The following is a 20,698-nucleotide window of genomic DNA, read 5'->3' as shown; positions in this document are numbered from 1 at the left end:
CTTCTTATCATTCTTTATATGAAATAACGATTAACGGATCCTATGGTTAAATGGAAATAGGTTAAAAAATTTATATTTCCGCTGCTATACCTTAGCCTAATTTCCAACAGATATATCATTGAAGTCGCCCAAAACAAACCACAGACCTGAGATATCATTACTAATAGCTGCAATATTCTCCTAAAGGAGCTTATGATTCCACGGGATAGGAGAAGCATAGACAAAAGTGATTTTACAAATTTTTTTACCATTCCTCAAGACAACACGTATTATTTTTAATTTTACGTATATGACATGTACGCGGGAAAATATGAAATAAATCTTGTATATATTTATTTACATGTATAAAACGTTAGTTAGATCTGAAATAACATTTCAAATTAATTTTCATTTTCATTCTATATATACAATGCAATAGAAGCCATGATGGATTATACAGTGATTTTGAAATCGAAAATTTGACCGAGTAAAATAATTTGATAATGAAAAGAAAAATTAATAAATAAAAATATATAATGAACTTTGCAAGAATGAAAGGAATAAACAAACTTTAAATGGGAAGTCGATTAATTAATCAAATTGTCAATGGTAAAAGACAACAGCATCCCCCTTGAGGTCAGTGGTAAACGGCATTGCAAGCCGCCTGTGCGATTTCAATGATTGTGTTATATTGGAATTGTAGGGGCATCGGTAATGATCGCACTCAACGAGCCTTGAAGCTTTTGTGCCTACAACATCGTCCTGATTTTTTGTGTCTTGCAGAACCTCTTGTTTGTTTTAATGACACTGCTGATAGATTTTGGAGATCTCTGGGTCTTTCTCTTTTTGCCTGGAATGATAAGGATTCGCCGACTCTTTGGCTTCTGATAACTTGTGAAAAAATCCTTAATCGGAGCACTTCCCTGTGAGGCGCCGTTGGGATCGGCCGGGGACACTCCGGTGCCAAAGTCAGTAATATTTCTGAGAATAAACTGTAAGCACAAAAGTAGAGAATCAGTAAGTGTACCTTTGATCCTAGGAAGCTGGGGTATTTATATAGGTTTTTGTAACCTTCAACATTAATGGGGAAGCAGGTGAAGAGTCGTGTCATTAATCGTCTTTAATTGCTATCAATTCTCCATTAATCCTAGTATTTAGCATTGAAACCCTCAGAGTTGAGGTATTCGAACAGTCAAGTCTTTATTCCCCTTTAATGGCTATTAATTGCCATTTAATTGTATTTATTCCCATTCATGGATGGTAATAAAGGCGCCTTTTGGTATTCTTAGATTTGTCAAGGCGTATGTACGCTCTCCTTGAGAGCTATGGTGGGTCTCCACTACTCGCTCTCATCGGGTGTATCTCATTATGGCGTATCTCGCCATGGTCCACGTGGTGTGGCATAATGCTAGAGACTCCTTCATTTTCCTCATTATTTGCATATTCGCTCCTACATTAATCCTGCATTAATTATCATTAATTCCACATTAATCATGCATAAATATCTCTTTTAGAAGGAATAATGGTTTGCCATTATTTCTATTAATTTTCCCTTATTCCTTATTCAAGAATAATTTGGGTTGTTATCAGCTTCTTACTAAGGATGCTTCTTCTCTTTCTCTTCATTCTTCGCATGCTCAACATGTTACTGTTCAACACTAGCTGGGTGATAAATCTTTTCTTCTCTCTTTTGTCTACGGTAGTAACCTGGCTTCGGAAAGAAGGGAGTTGTGGTCATCTCTTTATAGTTGTGCGTTTCCAAATAATAATTGGTTGGTGCTTGGGGACTTCAATGCTGTTACGGGCTCTCATGAGAAGCTTGGTCCCCCTCCTGTTGTTGGATCCTACAGGGAATTCAGGAATTTTATTGATGATTGTGATCTTATTAATATTGATACTTTAGGTCAGAGGTTTACTTGGTCCAATGGTCGACATGGGGCGGCTCATGTTGAATGTCGACTGGATAGAGCTTTAGTGTCAGAGGGCTTTTTAGATTCTTGGGACTCTATCTACTGCACGGCTTTAGCAAGGTATAGTTCTGATCATTGCCCGATGCTTCTTCAATGCAGAACTGGGGAACCAAGGATTGCTAGGTTCAGATTCCATGCCATGTGGACCACTAATGATTCCTTAAAGGGGGTAATTGCTAATCACTGGTCCGCATCCCACATCTCTCTCCCTCCTGCACAACTATTATGTCATAAACTTCGCACTCTTAGGCCTATTCTCAGGGATTGGAATAAAAACGTGTTTGGAAGAATTGAATCTAATATCCACCTGGCAGAAGTTCATCTTGCCGATATTCAAAAGCAAATTTCTAAACAAGGTGATTCTCCGGAGTTGAGTAGTGCTGCTTCTGCAGCCTGCTCCAATCTTGATTTACAACTTCTTCGGCAAGAGATGATATACAAAGAGCAAAGTCGTGTTAAGTGGCTTAAAGCAGGGGATAGGAACACTAGTTTTTTCCAAAGGTCTACTAAAGTTAGAAAGACTTGGGCCGATATTCATCATTTAAGGATCGACGATGGAGGTCTCACTTCCGACACGGCTAGATTATCTGATCATGTAATTGATTATTTCTTTAATCTCTTCCGTGGTTCTAGGGACCATATCGATCTTTCTCCAATTAATGAGGTAATTCCCAACTTAGTAACTTCTTTAGAAAATGAGGATTTAATTTCTAAACCTTCTATTGAAGTCATTAAAGACACGGTCTTTTCCATGGATCCTGACAGTGCCCCTGGCCCTGATGGTTTTGGAGGAACCTTTTATCGCTTCTTTTGGGATATTGTTGGGAAGGATGTTTGCAATATGGTTCAGGCTTTCTTTGATCATGGTTGCATCCTGCCTGGTTTAAACTCTAGTATTATGGCCCTTATTCCTAAAGTGGCTGAAGCTGACAGAATTGAGAATTTTCGTCCAATTGTGATGAGTAACTTTGGTTTCAAAATCATCTCAAAAATTCTTGCGGATCGCCTTGCAGTTATTGCTGCGAGGATTGTCTCTCCCAACCAGTATGGGTTCCTTAAAGGTAGAAGCATTCATCAATGCATTGCCTTGGCTTCTGAGGGAGTTAACATGCTTGACAGGAAACGTTTTGGTGGTCACATGGCCTTGAAAATTGATATTCGTAAGGCTTTTGATACTTTAGATTGGAACTTCCTCTTGGCTGTGTTGGATTCCTTTGTTTTTTCTCTTACTTTCAGAGATTGGATCCTAAACATTCTTGCATCTGCTCGTATTTCTGTGATGATTAATGGTTCTCCAAATGGTTACTTTTCTTGTTCTAGAGGGGTTAGACAAGGGGACCCCCTTTCTCCTCTTCTGTTTGACATTGCTGAGGATTTTTTCTCTCGTTGGCTTACTAAAATGGTTAGGGAGGGTACTTATTCTCCTATGTATTATTCTGGTGGAAATTCCTTTCCCTCTCATCTTCTTTTTGCTGATGATATGCTCATTTTTTGAGTGGCATCTTTAAGCAATGTGCATGCTCTTAAGGATTTTTTCCTACTCTATGGACAGATATCCGGTCAGCAGGTTAGTTGGGATAAATCTGCTATCTTTTTTGGTTCTCAGGTGAGTCCTCCGAGGAGGGTTCGGCTTGCTAACTGTCTTGGCATCCGTTTAGAGTCTCTCCCCTTCAGTTACTTAGGAGTCCCTCTATTTAAAGGTGCTCCTAGGGCCCGTCACCTCAGCTGCCTTGCAGAAAAATTTCTATCTCAATTTAGCAAATGGAAAGGTAGCTCTCTCTCCTTTGCAGGACGTTTAACTCTAATTAAGTCTGCTATTACTGGCTCTCTGGTTCATTCATTCTTGATCTATAAGTGGCCAGTGGGTTTGTTGAAAAAGCTCAATAGAAGTGTTAGGAATTTCCTTTGGACGGGTTGTATTGATCAGAGGAAGTTAATCACGGTTCCCTGGCAAACTTGTTGCAAAAGTTTGGAGGGTGGTGGATTGGGCATTAAGGATTTTAGGATCTTTAATCAGGCTCTCTTGGGGAAAATGTGTTGGGATTTAATTCAAGGCAACAGTCTTGCTATTTCTCTGATGAAGTCTAGATTTATGGCTGTCTCTGGTTTGCCTAAAGCTACCATTGCTCCTTCCTCGATTTGGTCTTCATGTAAGTGTGTTTATTCATCCATTTGGGACCAGACCTTTTGGTGGATTGGCCAGTCTTCAACGCTCAATTTCTGGACTGATCGGTGGATCATTCCATCGGTGGTAGACAGATTGGGTCTTGATCATCAGGATAAGCGTTCACGCTTTAATTCTGTTGATGATTTTTTGGTCAATTCGGAATGGCTGGGCTTAGGCACTCTGCCTTCAGTTGTTCAAAATAGTATTCGATCTATTCACAGGGGCAGAGACGATTTTGATTTATGCGCTTGGCAGCCCTCTACGAAGGGTATTTTTTCTATCAAAGAGTACTGTTCGATTATCAGTCCTCGTTCCTACTCGGTGGACTGGTATAAATTTGTTTGGAATGCTCACACTCCCCCTTCTCATTCCTTCACATCCTGGAGAGTTTTGCATGGAAGGGTTCCGACTCACGACCTCCTGCAACGTCTAGGCTTCTCTTTTGCCTCTCGTTGCGTTCTTTGTGGTAGGGATGCTGAGTCCATTAACCACTTATTCATTAGCTGTTCTTTTGTAGATTCTCTATGGAGGGCCCTTGAGATTCATTTTGACTGCGCTTTACCTCGTCCTTCCCGATTCATCCACTTCTTCAGCACTCTTCGTAGCATTCATTTTGGCTCTCAAGTGTCGATGATCTGGCGTGTTGCCGCTATCTCTTGCATTTGGTTAATCTGACATTGTAGGAATGAAGCGACCTTTAAGGAGGTTTCTCCTTCTATTCAACACTCAAAGATCACCCTATTTCGAATGATTCGAGAGTCATTTGCTTCTTCTAAAGGTTTTTGCTCTTCGAGGAGAGATGCTGATATCTTATCCCATCTTCTGGCTTCTCCAAGGCCGCCTCCAGCTCCCAACATTATTCCGGTCCATTGGCTTAAACCTCCTCCGGGTTGGGTTAAAGTCAATGTGGACGGCTCTGCTTTTGGTACTCCTGGCGAGGCGGGAGCGGGCGGTATCTTTCGTAACTATCGCGGCTTCCCCAAAGGTTGTTTTGCTTTTTCTACCCCTCCTTCTTTTGCTTATATGGCTGAATTGAGAGCCGCTATTTTCGCAATTGAATTTGCTTGGGAGAAAAATTGGCATCATCTTTGGGTTGAGTCAGACTCCATGTATGTAGTTAATTTGCTTCGATTTCGTTCCATGGATGTTCCTTGGAGTATTCGTCAAGAGTGGTTGCACTGTCTTAGCATTTGCTCTAGGATGAACATTATTTTTACTCACATCTTTAGGGAAGGGAATCGCGTTGCTGATTCTTTGGCAAAGTTTGGAGTCTCTTCCTCTGCCATCAATTGGTGGCCTTCTGCTCCTGCTTTTTGTCAGAGGTTTATCAATGATGACATCTGTAATATTTTTCATTTGTGTTTTTCTTGATCTTTCCTTAACTTTTCTCCTCCCCCCTTCTTCTTGTTTGTTCTCCTTCATCTTCTCTTGTTCAAATACTCACATTTTCTTTTATTTATATATGGCGGGTTTGACAGTTCTTGGGCCATGGGTGCTCTCCCCGCTCAAGGTCTGTCTCGTCCCAATTTCTATAAAAAAAAAAAAATCAAATTGTCAGTGTTTGATTAATCAACTAATCACCATATAATTAATTTCTCGGTTTTCCAATTTATGAAAAAAAGTGACAATTATGTGGGTGAAATAAAGATAATAAAAAAACAGGGCTCAATTTAAGAAATTAGATAAATTGAGGAAGCAATTGGAATATGTGAGGGCTCAATTGAACTTAATTCGAACAATAGGGTCGAATTGAAATATGTAGGGCTCAATCGAACACAATTTGAATAGTTAGAGTAACTTTGTAAGATGGAGCAATTTAAAACATATTGGGTTAATCTATGAAGTGGAAGAATTAAATTGAAGCAATTAAAAACTAGCAGAGTTGCCTTAAAAATTGATATCAGCAAGGCCTATGACAGAGTTGATTGGGATTTCCTTAAAGCAGTTTTGGGCAGAATGGGCTTCCATGAAACTTGGATTGGCTGGATGATGCTATGCATAACAACTGTGAAATACAAGGTAGCAATTAACGGGGAGTGCTCTGAGCAAGTTGTCCCTGGTAGAGGATTGAGGCAAGGGGATCCCCTATCTCCCTACCTTTTTATCCTGTGTGCTGAAGTCTTATCTAAACTTATCAGAAAGGCTGAAGTAGAAGGGCTTATTTCAGGGTGTAAGATCTGCAGAAGGGCACCGGCAGTTACACACCTCTTCTTTGCTGATGACAGCTTCTTGTTTTTTGGGGCAACTATTGATGAGACTAGAAAGGTCATGAACATCCTGTCTGAGTATGAAGTAGCGTCGGGTCAGGCAGTAAACTTGAGCAAATCAGGGGTTTTTTTCAGTCGTAATGTGTCTGAACCTTTGCAGTCACAGATCAAAGCATTATTGGGGGTGTGCTCTCCTCTTGACACAGGCAGATATCTGGGGTTACCGTCACTCATTGGTCGTTCCAAGCGCAGAATTTTTGCTTTTCTGATTGATAGGCTTCGGAAGAAATTTGGAGTGTGGGGTCTTAAATTCCTTTCCCAGGCGGGGAAAGAGGTGCTTCTTAAGTCTGTGTCTCAAGCCCTACCAACCTTTTGTATGAGTACGTTTCTTTTACCCTTATCTATCTGTGATGAGCTGCAAAAATTAATGAATTCTTTTTGGTGGGGTATGAAACCTGAGGGCAGAAGTAACATTCATTGGTTTGATTGGGGTAAATTGTGTAGGCCTAAAGATTCTGGTGGGATGGGTTTTAAGGATCTACATGTGTTTAACCTGGCAATGTTAGGTAAACATGGTTGGAAACTACTAAAATTCCCAAATACTCTAGTAAGTCAAATGTTCAAAGCTAAATATTACCCTAGGGAGGACTTACTTCTCTCCAAATTAGGCAATAATCCTAGTATGGTTTGGAGAAGCATATGGGAAGGCATTAGTATACTTAAAACATGGGTCAGATGGAGAGTGGAAGATGGTAGATCAATCAGAGTCTGGGAGGATGAGTGGGTTCCTAGCCTTGAGAGTTTTTGCATAAACTCCTTTTTGGTCCCTGGAATGGAGAATTTGATGGTAGCAGACTTACTCCTTGAAAATGGGAGAGGGTGGGACATGCAGAAACTAAATGGCTGCTTTAGTGAAGTGGAAGTGCAAGCTATTAGTGATATTATCTTACCATACAATGCAGGGGAAGATATGAGAATCTGGCATTGGTCAAGGGATGGACACTACAATGTTCACTCAGGCTACTTGTCAGGTATGGGGCTAGTTGAAGCTAGCAGAGTCCATGAAGGTTGGAAGAGGTTGTTGAAGTTAATGATTCCCCCTAAACTGAAACAGTTTATTTGGCGTCTGTGTTCAAAGTGCTTACCCACTAGAACTCGGTTGGTCCAGAGAAGAGTTCCCATTTCAATTGAGTGCCCAGTATGTGTGGAGCAAGAAGAGACGGATAACCATTTATTTGTTGATTGTTGTTTCGCAGGTGACATTTGGCGTGTAGCAGGCATTCCTGTGCCGAGAGTGGGCAACAGCTACCTTGACGAGTGGCTCCTCCAAGCATTGAGCAACTCGAATTTGGAAGATATTACTAGAACCTGTTGTGCACTCAAAGCAATCTGGGACCACAGAAACAGAGTCCTGTGGCACATGAGATGGTGGCCGGCAGACATGGCTTGGCGAATCAGCTTAGAAGCTGTTCAGGATTGGAAGGCCTACCAACAAAAGACGCCACCCTTGAGCAACCGACACTTGCAAGCAACACACATACAGACGACACCGCAGTGGGCCGCCCAGCCACCCCTGCAAGCACAGGGCACACAGATGAGAGGTAACCACTACTTGCCAATTCCCCAACATAAATGGTATACGCCTAGCCCGGGCTTTATCAAATGCAATATAGATGGGGCCATTTTCAAAGAATTAGAGAGTAGTGAAATGGGAGCAGTGATTAGGGATGAAAAGGGAGCTTTTCTCTTTTGTAGCAGCAGTCTTATCCCAAGCATAAAAGAACCACGTGTCATTGAAGCTCTTGCAATCCGCACGAGTTTGTTATGGATTGCTAATTTGGGTTATTCTTCTGTTATTTTTGAATCTGATGCTAAGGCTGTGGTAGATGCTATTCACTCTGATAAGTAGGACATTTCTGAATTTGGTATGATTGTGGTAGATTGTCGAACCCTGCTAAGATCCACCCGTTCTTTTAAATTAGCGTATATTTCTCGTTTAGCGAACAGTGCAGCTCATTTGGTAGCTGGGCTTGCCTGTTCCAATGCTAGCGATTTTGTTTCTAATGTTGTGCCAGACTGGCTTGTGAACACTATTTATTTGGATGCAAATCCATCATCTATTTAAGCGGTGCTTTCAGGTTCAAAAAAAAAAAAAAAACTAGCAGAGTTAATTTACAAAACAAAAATGTTAAATTGAATCAATTAAAAATAAGGAGGATCAATTTAAGAGTATTGTAATGTTCGATATGGCAATTAAATAACGATAAATAATTTATTCAAATTCTTTAAAAGATATAGTTAAATGAATAAATAATTTATTTTTATTTTTGTGATAAAAAGAATAAATAATTTATTACGTCTTACATTTTTACTATTTTTGAAAAAACTGGTTGCGGGGTTGTGTTCCGAGACGAAAATGGAGGATTCAAAGGTGCTAGATCGGCGGTTAGGGAGGGGCTAATGGAGGTCAGGGAGGCGGAGGCCTGGGCTTTGTTGCAGGCAATTACTTGGACGGCGGAGGTTGGTTATGATCGGGTATTATTTGAGTCGGACTCACAAATTTTGACAAATGCTATTGAGTCGGATAAATTGGATCAGTCTGAATTTGGGGATATGGTTTCAAAATGTCGTAATCTCTTGAATTCTAACAACGGATTTACTATCCATTTCATTAGAAGACAAACAAATGGAGTAGTTCATGCTTTGGCTAGAGCTGCTTCCCAAAATGCTAGTCCTTATGTGTTTGATTTTGATGTTAGTCCAAATATTTTGGCTGATTAATAAAACTTTACTTCAAAAAAAAAAAAATCTATTATTTTAAAAAATATATTATAAAAATTTTACCTTTTATTATTATTAACCTTTTAATTATTTCAATTATTTTTTATATATTTTAAACTAAACCTATATTTCAAAATTGTAAATTTGGATGCGAAATAGATTTGGATAAATGTGGAGTAGTAAATTTGGATGCGATCCCAATAGATTTTTGCAGGAATGGATAAATGAATTTTTTTTTCAAAAAAGATGTGAGTTAAAAAGGAGATGGACAGTGAAAGAAAAAGCGCGAGGGAAATAACGAAAAGTAAACGGGAAAATGTGGTATCGCCTTCCATGAGGCTTCTGTAATGGTGACTGATCTTCTTTACCAACCAGTATTATTACTACTACTAGACGACTAGTCCTTTTTCTTCTCCATAGACTTCCAACGACTCTGCTTCTCAATTCCCCGTTTTCTCCTAATTTTTCTACCATGAAGAGAGCTGGCTTGAACCCTAACATGAACCTTAAGCTCAATCTTCCTCCTCCTGATGAAGTTTCTTTTGCTAAGTTCTTGTATGTCTTCTTCTTCTTCTCTTTTTTTCCTTTTTGTTGCATTTTTTGGCTGATTTCTTCTGTCTGATTCTTCGCAGGACCCAAAGTGGTACTTTCATGGATGGCGATCTGCTCGTCAATCGCGACGGAGTTCGAATTGTCTCCCAAAACGAAACCGAAGCTGTAAGCTGTTTTTCTTTTACTTTACTAATTACTATCAGTTTATTTGTGAAATACGTTGTTAAGAGATGGAATGGAAGCCGAATCTTTCCAATTACGAAGATTAGACATTAATTGGATCGTGGATTTAAGGACGTTGGCTCTTAGTTCGAATCTTCATCTTTTTTATAGTTTGTGTAGTAATAATTTGGGAATATTCAATTTTGGCGGAACTTAATTGTTATAACTAACACTGATATATAATAATATATATACTTTTTCCGACTATTCGGTTAAGTCTGCACATTTGCTTCAATTGTAAAATTACTTAAAAGTGTGCTAAGCAAGTTTAGCGACGGTGAAATTTATCCTGATGATTGTAGATTTTGTTCAATAACTTGAAGGATGCTATAATAATTTTAATCCTCTGTTTTTGTTTATTTAATCTGTTAAAATATGCACTAAACAATAGTTCTATGAATATATAAGCTATCTGAATTGGTTGACGATGGAATATTACCATCTATGTTGCACGGAAACTCTTCTTCAGTAGTAGCGTTCGGTTTCCTAGCTATATTTTTTTGTAGAAATAATGTTTTCCGGTGTCCGTTTCCGTTTCAGTGTCCGATTCTGTTTCCGTGCAACACTGGTTACCATTATTATATGCGATCTTTGTTGCTCCTTTCTGTAGCTTATCCTCTTTGAATGAAATCTAGAAAGTCACTCACCTAATCAAGGTTTATTTAAAATTGCCGAATTTCCATTGCCAATCTGGTCCTATCAAAGTTGAATACCTTCATAAGACTAAAGAATATTTTACAGCGACATCAGTACCTTCCTACAGGATTTTCTTCTATACCTTTTCATTAGCTTCCTACAGGATTTTCTTCTATATCTTTTCAGTAATATAATCAGAATGGACTGGGATGATAAGTAGACATAAATGAAGCTAGGTAGAATGCTAATTTATTGTAAATCTGTGTTTCTTTTTATGAATTAATAAACAAATTATCAGTGAGTTAAATTTTAATATTCATATTTTTCTCCTTATTGGATGTATATAAACTACAGTTTAATTTTCTGTCTTACAAATTTGTATTTTGTTTTATATGCATCCTGCCTTCAGCCAGCCCCTATTAAACCAACGGACAACCAATTGAGTTTAGCGGATGTAGACACCATTAAGGTCATAGGGAAGGGAAGCAGTGGAATTGTGCAGTTGGTGCAACACAAATGGACTGGCCAGTTTTTTGCTTTAAAGGTATGGTACATTCCGGATGAATGATTTGACCCTATGGCTTATCCGTTTCAAGTTATTTCAATTGCACTTTTTTCTTGACGTAATGAAAATCACCGCTCAATAAGTATCTTCTTTAATTGTCTGGTTAGAGAAAAGATACTTTGCATTTTGTCACATTTTCCTTGACTTATACATGTGGCGCTTCTATCACATTTCAATTATAGACCTTCATTTCTTTTTCATGCTAGAAGATTTTCAAGATTCAAATTTTAAAAATGGTGTCACCTCTGTCATTCTTGTTGTCTAATTCTTTGCAGATTCTTCTAATAAGCATTTGCATTACTCGAACAATATGCTTAAAAACATAAGGCTAATAGTTCTGCAGTTCCAGTAGCCCCTATCCTTCATGTTCTGATATGTATAATGGATTAATGATATGAAATGTGGGAGTGAGAGATCTCTTAAATGTATTAATTTTTCTTTCAGATTAAGTGGGTTGTTGAAGAGCTGTTCTTAATATATGTGATTGCTAGTTATTGGTTTTGATAGTCATACTATTAATTTTCTTTACCATTGCTCCCTTGTGGACGTGTTTACATGGTTTCTTATCTTAAACTTTATTATTCTTGTTTGCATCCAGGTTATACAAATGACAATTGAGGAGACCACTAGGAAAGCAATTGCTAAGGAACTAAAAATCAATCAATCGTCACAATGTCCATATGTTGTCATGTGTTACCAGTCTTTTTATGACAATGGTGTCATTTCAATTATCTTAGAATATATGGATGGTGGATCTTTGGCAGATCTTCTGAGAAAAGTTAAATCAATTCCAGAAGCATATCTTGCTGCAATTTGTAAGCAGGTGAAATATTTGGAAATCATTCAATTCATGATTAGACTCTTATTCGCTTCGAACCCAATTGCTTTACTTATTCCTTTTCCAATTGCTGCAGGTGCTAAAGGGTCTACTATATCTACATCATGAGAAACACATTATCCACAGGGACTTGAAACCTTCAAATTTATTAATAAATCATAGAGGAGAAGTCAAGATTACTGACTTTGGTGTGAGTGCCATATTGGCAAGCACATCTGGGCAGGCAAATACTTTTGTTGGGACATACAACTATATGTCTGTAAGTATTTAATTGCAAAATGCTCTTTTTCCATTCCTTTTGGTTCCTCATTTGCAAGGATATTTCCTCCGCAGGTTCACAATTATTCTGCTTTCATCGAAACTTATATGTCTATGATTGTGTTTTTGTAGCCCGAGAGAATTAGTGGTGGAAAGTATGGCCATAAAAGTGATATTTGGAGTCTAGGTTTGTTGTTACTGGAATGTGCGACTGGTCAGTTCCCTTATTCCCCTCCAGATCAAGGAGAGGGCTGGATTAATGTTTATGAGCTTATGGAAGCTGTTGTTGACAAACCACAACCGTCTGCTCCCCCTGATCAGTTTTCTTCAGAATTTTGCTCATTCATATCTTCCTGGTAAATTATTTGGTGCTTCCACAACACATAATTCCATAAAATCTTTTCTGTCTGTTAGTTTTGGGAGTAATTCATGCTTTTTCAATTTCCTAATGTTAAGTTAATACTCAAGGATTTATTATGTATAACTTCCATGTTTGTTTACTTAACATGTTGATTTATTCTTCTGAGTGTCAAACAATTCAATACAAATTATTTTGTTTATATATTTAGGATAATTCAGATTTTGTGCGTTTGTATCATGTATCTCTTCTCTATAGGATGCATGTTTCCAGTTGAATTGTAATAAAATAAATAGGAAAAATACTAACAATAACTCTCATCTATGCTCTTGTGCTAACATTTAATTGGTTTTGCTTGTAGCCTGGATAATACTATGAATTTTATAGGGCCACTGATCCTCATCTGTTGTTTTATTTTCTTTTTTCAGTGTGCAGAAGGAACCTAACAACAGACTGGGTGCTCATGAGCTTATGGTATGTGATATTTCTCTTTTGCCCTGTTGAAGTCCAAATCAAATAACTTAATTATGTTCTGACTTCTGACTGGATTTTGTCTTTGTAATATTAGACACATCCTTTTCTGAGCATGTATGATGAAAGGCATATTGATCTCGCATCTTACTTCAAAGACGCAGGCTCTCCACTTGCAACCTTTTGAAACCCATGGTAAAATTTTAATTTCTGTTTCTAAATTTCTAATCCTCAAAACCAATATTTTTCACATTGAGTCGAGAGTTACAATTTCTTTATTGTGGCACTAGTTTTGGATTTTCTTGCACAAAGTTTAATCCACTACAGTCTTCCTTTTTGTGGCTTCATTATTGGAGACCAAGCGTACGCATATATAATAAGGTGTTAATATGCAGGCACATTCTGGTGCCTCACCAGTGGCCATTCTGTGTGATGAATCACTCATAAATTATTTCTAAACTCTAAGCTATCTGGTTTTAGTTGTCTAATGTAATTTCAGAGTCTGAACTGCCTTTAAAGTGAGTTAGGCAATCTGCATATCGAACTGTATTTTTATGTGGATTTATGTTTTTTTGAGGTTTGAATATACAAGCTCATAACTCAAAGGGCTTCATTGGTAAACAGGTAGAATGGAAATTAGCGCCAGGAATTTTGAACATGACAAAGATTTTAGCTGCTGCTTTAACAATGACAAGCAACAGGCTCTATTTAAAAGCACCACTACTTGATAGAACATTGCTGTGCGAGAAGAACTCTCGTACGAAAACACAGTCGCATTCTATTGAATTGAGTGAGGGCTTATCATTTATGGGAGAGGTGGTTTTGTATTATTATTTGAAGTCTTAAGGAATAGTTATCCAACTACCATGCATTACTTTAAAAAAGATGAATTACTATTAGTATTAGGATTGGAAATTTATTTAATCTACGGAATCTGTTTCCTTGTGTGAAGGTAAGTTTCTTTTTTGGTTACAAAAAGTTCGGGTAGGATAAGTCTACCTACTCCTGGTCATGTCAAGGTTAACCATAGACCTCGACTACCCACCAATAAAAGTTAAATTTTGGCTGGGTGAGAAATTGAATTTCAAACCTAACAAGTAGAGATATCAATTTCTTATCGTTCGGGCTAATCTTGTTGGTGTTATGGTAAGTTTCTCGCAAGTAAGATTTGCTAGATAAGTTGGATTTGTTTTTTTTTTTTCTTTTTTGAGTGAAGAGAGTTTCTAGTACAGTCTGGTCAAATACTACGTAGATATTGTATGTTTTAGTTCAAATCTAATACTTTGAGCTTCACGCTTTTAAAACATATTTACATGTATTGGATATTAATCTTACGAATAAACTTTAGTCATTCTTTCTATTTTTGACGTGAGATTCAGTTCGTTTATGATTCTATCATTATACCTTACGACCGCTCTTTGTCTAGGTTTTTTACAGCTTCTATACTGGTTTAGCTGTGTCTGTGTTGTCGGACTTGGCATCTAAATAACCAACAGATGCATCACTCATTTAATAGTGACTCATTCCATGTGCCTTAGAAATAGTGACTCGTTCCATGTGCCTTAGAAAAGATACAGTTGTGTATGAAAACTTTAATAAAATTGAAACTCAAAAAATTTCTGTAATTTTGAAAATTTAAGAAACTAATTTCTTATTTCTTAGAATGTAATGATCACATGTTCAGTAAATTCCTATCAAATATTATATCTTCTACAAATTTTTAAAATGAAAATATCTATTTTTTTTTCTCTTGTATATACTTATTTTTAATTTATACATATATAGAAAAACTAACATAAATCCTTATAATTTTAAAAATTTATAACTATACCCTTATATTTCTATTATTTACATGTTTTTGCATATTTCCGTCAAAAATGTCCTTATTTCCGTCAAAAATGTCCTTGTGGGTTTCAGTTTCTGCATCCATTTCCATGTAACAGAGGTTGCAGATGGTGATATAAAAAAATTTTATAAGCTTGCTTCCATATTACTATTACATTAGTGCAGGAAAAAAAGGCTAATTGCATATATTTGGTTTAGCCCAAAATAAAAAAAGTGATGGGCCAAACTTTGTTGCTACAACTATATGATATTATCAAGTGAAGAAAATACTAATTATTATCAAGTGTTTTCCTCTTAAATTTGCGTTGAGCTTTTAAATCTACCACAATAACAGTGATATTGTCTTTGCTCCCCTTCTGAAGAGCAAGTTTTGACAGATATTCTGCTGCAGCTTGTGCAGCAGGATCAACTCCGTCGTCGTCGCTGTTGTTTTCGACAGACAACGTATCAGCATTCTTCTTATGCCAAAGAAGTATTCTTCTTCTTGCAATGTCACAGGCTTCTTGATCTGTTATCACATCCCATAAACCATCACTTGCTAAGATTAGACACTCGTCTTCTTTCGCTCGTGCCGTGAACGTCACTTCTGGATCCGGGATGATCCATGGTTTCAAGTATTTATCACCTGAGAGCAACAAAACAATTAGAAATTCATTAACAATGTGTTTCAAGCTAGCACATCTCATATACCTATGGATCTGATGAAGAGATGCATATATACCTATGGATCTTGACATTGCAAGAACACCAAAAACGCGAGACCCGTTCCAGCTAATGATCTTGCCTCCTGCTGCCTCGATCCTTGCGTATTCGTCTTCTCTATCGGGCTGCAAGCAACATAAACTCATTGTTAAGAACATTGATCTTCTTAAGCTGAAACTTTAAAGTACTGCAAAAACAAAGAATTGCTTACTTTGTGATCTACAGACAACGGCATAGCGACTTTTCCACGACACAGGACCGCCCTGGAATCACCGCAGTTTGCAACTATAACATGAGATGGAGAAACAACAGAAACTACAGCAGTAGAACCAGCAGTTTCCGGGGCAATCTCTTCACCTCCTTCTCCTGTCTCAGCATCAACTTTTTTAAAACAATTCGATAAGGCGTTCTCCCATTGATCTTGCCAACTATTCTCACTTAAGCCTGCCTTTGCAGTCTCTATCTCCTCAGCCAAAGCCAAATGAACCCTCTTACTACAATAATCAGCAACCTAAATACAGAAACAAACCAAGTCTCAGTTTTGATCAAGACCCTTATGAATTAAGCAATTGATAAACACATATAGAGATCGAAAACCCGAAAATCAGGGCATTTGATACCTGAGCTCCACCATGTCCATCATAAACACCAAAGAAGTGAGCAGAAGAGCAACCAAGTTTGTGATTCATTAGCATCTGAGAAGGAGTTTGCAGAAAATGAGGCACTGCTGCAAAAGCATCTTCCATCTCACGTCTCCTTCCACATATACAAGTAAACCCCCAAAGTGGTTTGCCACCTGATTTACATATCTTGTTTTGTTCAGGAAGATCAATAGACAATTTTGGGTAATTTTCACCCTCCATAGGTTGTTGAATTTCATCATTTGGGGATTCGGAAATCATATTATAATTACCAACATCATTAAAATCCCTATTGCAATTAGCCTCCATATAGCAGGTATTATCACTGCCCGCAGATTGACAACTCATATTTTCATCCCTAAAATTAACAGATTCAAACCCCATATTTGGCTTCCTTGTAGGGTTTGATATCAAATTTGGTTTATCAGACATACGCTTTAGCCCTGAAATTTCCATCCTGAATTGAACAGCAACTGCAGGAGATATATCCTCCATTCAAAAATAAAGAATCAAAATTTTCTGAATCAATGAAATGTTTGAACAAAGACTTGAACTTTAAAGTATTATAAGATGAAGAAATCAAAGATTACACAGAAAATTGTAGAAGAAGAAGATGGGTCTAGAACTAGAGTATTGGGAAAGAGAGAGAAGAGAAAAATTGATCTAAAAAAAGTAAAAAAAAAGAGTCAAAGAAAATAGAAATGCCCAGAAAAACACAAACCCGAATTAAATTCCCTGAAAGAGAGGCAATTTTTGTGAGCCTCTTGATGAAAAATTGGGGGTTTTTTGAAGTAAGCGAGTTAAAAAAGAATTAGGAGAAAAGGCATTTAAGAAAAATGGGGAAAAAGGAAGAGAGTTTGTTTGTTGCTTGAGCTTACAAGAAACAGCACACGGAACAGAGAAGGAGAGAAAGCTGGCAATGAAGAACAGAGTTCAAATAAACGAAATCATGTCAAATAAGGAAATAAAAAATTTGGTAAACATACACGTGTCCGTTTTTTTAATTGTTTTTCTATATCGTTTTTAAACTGAAAATTAATCTTTTTTTAGAAAAATAATAACTTTTTTTGTTGTTAAATTAAATTGGAATTAAACAATGAAAAGCACTTCTGTTTCATGTGAACTGTCAAGGACTTAAGCAAAGGGAATAGCTATATTATTATGTTATTTGTATGTTGGACTAATCACGTTTTATATTTTAAGGTTTCCAAGTTTATAGCTTGGAAGAACTCAATCAATTCTTTAGAAAAAGATCTTACCATATCCTTTAACCAACTATCATGTAGAAAGAGAAAAAAATTAGCATTCAAAATGGAATTATCATGCAACAATATCAACAACCTCAATTCATTAACTTTGAAATAAAACATTACTTTTATATAATCACTATAGATAGATTCTTCTTTCTCGAATGGAAACTATTCATTTGCTCTATTCACTCCTGTTATCTGCGGAAAATAATAACGTATCGATAATGCATTTCAAAAAGCCTTTATTTGGTTTCTCTAATATGCTAACACGCAGGATAGCAACACTAGTTCTAGGAGCAATCAACGTCAGCAGACTGCCTTTTATTATTCCAGATATTGTTTCTTTGATTCCAAATTGTCCAAGCACCAGCGTAATAGTAACTAGGACATCTTTACATTCAGTAGGATAGAAATGAATAAACCGATATGAAAATGATGATACCAATAGAGCTCCAACAACTGATTGTGTAAGGAAAAGACAAGAACAAGTGAAAGTCGTGTTTAATGTCATTGTATAACACATAGATGTTAGGAACACTAATCCGCTTAGACAAAAGGCGAGTACAAGTGGGAGACATTTTGAACCTAACTTCTACAAGCAAATCTTTACCTTACAAGGGAGGCAAAGCTTTCATAGGGTCTTCCAACCATCCTCAATGTCATTCTGCATACAAAGCTCGAAACGCACTCTATAAATGTACTTGTAAGTGTATTGTACATCACGAGGAAAGTGCCAAATTAGTTTATCATCCTTTTCGTATTACCACACCACCATGCTGCAAATAGTTCTAGCTTGGTTACAATGAACAATGAGTCTATTTCACTTATATCCCAAATTCATGTACCATTATTAAATAGATTACTCACCTTAAGATCTTCACACCCCTACACACAAGGCGAATTTACAACAAAGCCTGAATCCAGATTTAGCCAAAGATCCTTCCAGACTTTTATTTGTTGACCATGCCCAATCCGCCATCTCAAGCCATTAGTAAGAATAATTTTAGAAGCTCACAAACTCCTCCAACTATAACTACGATTATTGTCTAGCTTGGAAGATAAGAAATTATCTATAGGGAAGTATTTCGTTTTGTAGATCCTACCCACTAAAATGTGTGGTTTCAAAATGAACTTCCACTCATGTTTGTCAAGAGAGCTAAATTGAAATCACAGAGATCCTGAAAACCAATACCTTATTGCCCATTACTCCGACATAACTAAGCCCAATCAAACTAATTGATGTCTCTTTGACCGTCATCCTTTGTACCCCACCAAGATGGATCCATCATCTTCTAGAGTTTATAATAAATAGATCTTGGAAGAAGAAATGTACTCATGTAAAAAGTTGAGAGTGATTGGGCAACCAATTTGAGTAACACCTCTTTATCAGTGATAAAAAGGAACCTAAAACTCTAGCCATGGTTTATTTGTAAGGATCTAAAATTATATGTAAGTAGTTAACTAAAAAAGTATAATTGATTAATTATACTGTGTTAATATTTTATTAGTTGGATTATAATATGATATTACATTATTTGTTATTGATCCGGCACACAAATACTATATAGTAAAATATTAACACTGATTAACAAACTACAATATTGTTTTACTGCATTATGTCTAATGCTTATGTGTCTTCCCTTTCCATTATAAACGCTATTTTTTAGCAATTTTTATGGACGTTTGTGAGTCACAATGTAGTGACATAGGTATAAAAGACATCCCCCATAATGGAATGTCTGCTAACAAACTTCTTAATCATTCTGCTTATTGACTTGCCAATTCAGGATCTATAAATTTAGATTCAATGGTTGAACGTGCAATGCATGTTTGTTTGGATGACTTCCACGAAATGATGCCACCACCCAAGATAAAGATATAGCCACTGGTAAAACTCAGTTCATCTTTGTCAGATATCTAGTTTAATCACAAAAACCTTCCAAAGCATGAGGAAATTTATTAAAGTGCAAACTCAAATTTATAGTACCTTCCAAGTATTTAAGTAAACATTGAAGTGCATTCCAATGTTCATTATTACGAGTATATATCTACTCAATCCACTAATAGCATATAATATGCATAGTCTAATATGGTTCATTAAAAAATATCACACTACGTATAATCTTAGCACGTTCTTCCCGTGAAACATCATCTCTTGTATTTTTCTTCAATGATGTGCTAGGATCATAAGGTATTCAAGCATGCATCACATCAAAACTATTGAATTTTGTTCAACAATTTTTTAACATAATGTGGCTGCCTTAAGGAAAAGCCATTTTCAATTTTTGTAATCTTTATACCAAAGATTACATCTGCTTCTCACATATCTTTCATATCAAAATGAAAAGATAAAAACATTTTTATCTCATTAACTACATCTATTAGTGCACAAGATTAGCATGTCATCCATATATAGGTATATAATGACATAATTGGTTCCAACGGTTTGTAATAAACACAAGTATTTAAACCATTTAAAACATACCAATTAGATACTAGAGTTCCATTATATTTTTCATACCATTTTTTGGGAGCTTGTTTAAAGCCATATAAATAAAGATTTTTTTTATTTGCATACCTTCTTATCTTAACTAGGAACATGTCCCTCGGGTTGTAGCACATAAATCTCTTCTTCTAAATCACCATTTAGAAAAGCATTTTTTTACATCCATTTGATGTACCACAAGACTCTGTATAGCTCTAATAAAGTTCTAATAGTAGAGATTTTAGTAACATGAGAATAAGTATCAAAATAGTCAATGTCTTTCTTTTGACTTTTACCTAGTGCAACCAGTCTAGCTTTAGACTTAGATTTTCTCAGAAATTAATTGTTGACAGTTCAACTTACAGAAGAAGAAAGAACTGAAGTAACAAGAGCAAGAGGTTGGTTTTCTACCAGGTAAAGAGTATCAACATATCTACCAGGTACTCGTTTTATTTTAAAGACCCATTTATATTTTATAGGTTTCGTCCTTTTTGGTAGGTCTACTAAGTCCCAATTATGACTTCTCATAATGGAATCTAGTTCACTTTTTATTGCTTCCTTCTAGAAATTAGCATCGAAAGAGGTTATTACCTCTTCATATATTTTTGGATCTTATTCTATAACATAAGCTAATATGGTTTCATCATTATGATATCATGATTTTCTAATAGAAAAGTGGTGATGAAATCAGATCCAAAACTACTAGTTGTTCTCTTTCTTTTACTTCATGTAAGTTCATTTTCACTTTCAATCTCATTTTCATTCACAATA

At 36.5% G+C, this 20,698-nt stretch overlaps 2 protein-coding genes across 2 annotated transcripts; one reads left to right on the top strand and one right to left on the bottom strand.

The window, feature by feature from the left end:
* The first annotated feature begins 9,376 nt into the window (after positions 1-9,376).
* Positions 9,377-13,955, top strand: LOC136202899 (mitogen-activated protein kinase kinase SIPKK). Its single transcript, XM_065993877.1, has 9 exons — positions 9,377-9,659; positions 9,737-9,821; positions 10,924-11,058; positions 11,678-11,902; positions 11,994-12,176; positions 12,308-12,531; positions 12,962-13,007; positions 13,102-13,199; positions 13,629-13,955. Exons 1-8 carry the CDS (start codon positions 9,577-9,579, stop codon positions 13,189-13,191), a joined length of 1,071 nt encoding a protein of 356 aa, XP_065849949.1. The 5' UTR covers positions 9,377-9,576; the 3' UTR covers positions 13,192-13,199; positions 13,629-13,955.
* Positions 13,956-14,967: 1,012 nt separating this feature from the next.
* Positions 14,968-17,268, bottom strand: LOC136204197 (protein phosphatase 2C 56). The gene is made up of 4 exons (XM_065995405.1): positions 16,172-17,268; positions 15,763-16,062; positions 15,571-15,676; positions 14,968-15,474 (listed from the first exon to the last, which is right to left on the bottom strand). The coding sequence occupies exons 1-4, from the start codon at positions 16,685-16,687 to the stop codon at positions 15,119-15,121; spliced, it is 1,278 nt and encodes a 425-aa protein (XP_065851477.1). The 5' UTR covers positions 16,688-17,268; the 3' UTR covers positions 14,968-15,118.
* Between the last annotated feature and the right edge of the window lie 3,430 nt (positions 17,269-20,698).

The sequence above is a fragment of the Euphorbia lathyris genome, chromosome 8, assembly GCF_963576675.1.
Source record: "Euphorbia lathyris chromosome 8, ddEupLath1.1, whole genome shotgun sequence".
Classification (NCBI taxonomy): Eukaryota; Viridiplantae; Streptophyta; class Magnoliopsida; order Malpighiales; family Euphorbiaceae; genus Euphorbia; species Euphorbia lathyris.
Note: the sequence above shows the minus strand (reverse complement) of the source record. Positions and strands in the feature narration are given on the sequence as shown.

Excerpts from the sequence above, each read along its gene's own strand:
- LOC136204197 (XM_065995405.1), bottom strand. The coding sequence starts at position 16,687 with ATGGAGGATATATCTCCTGCAGTTGCTGTTCAATTCAGGATGGAAATT. Across the intron at positions 15,677-15,762 it reads CGTTGTCTGTAGATCACAAA|CCCGATAGAGAAGACGAATA; the intron begins GTAAGCAATTCT and ends TGTTGCTTGCAG. Across the intron at positions 15,475-15,570 it reads TGCAATGTCAAGATCCATAG|GTGATAAATACTTGAAACCA; the intron begins GTATATATGCAT and ends TGTTGCTCTCAG.
- LOC136202899 (XM_065993877.1), top strand. The coding sequence starts at position 9,577 with ATGAAGAGAGCTGGCTTGAACCCTAACATGAACCTTAAGCTCAATCTT. Across the intron at positions 9,822-10,923 it reads CCCAAAACGAAACCGAAGCT|CCAGCCCCTATTAAACCAAC; the intron begins GTAAGCTGTTTT and ends TCCTGCCTTCAG. Across the intron at positions 13,008-13,101 it reads TGGGTGCTCATGAGCTTATG|ACACATCCTTTTCTGAGCAT; the intron begins GTATGTGATATT and ends TTGTAATATTAG.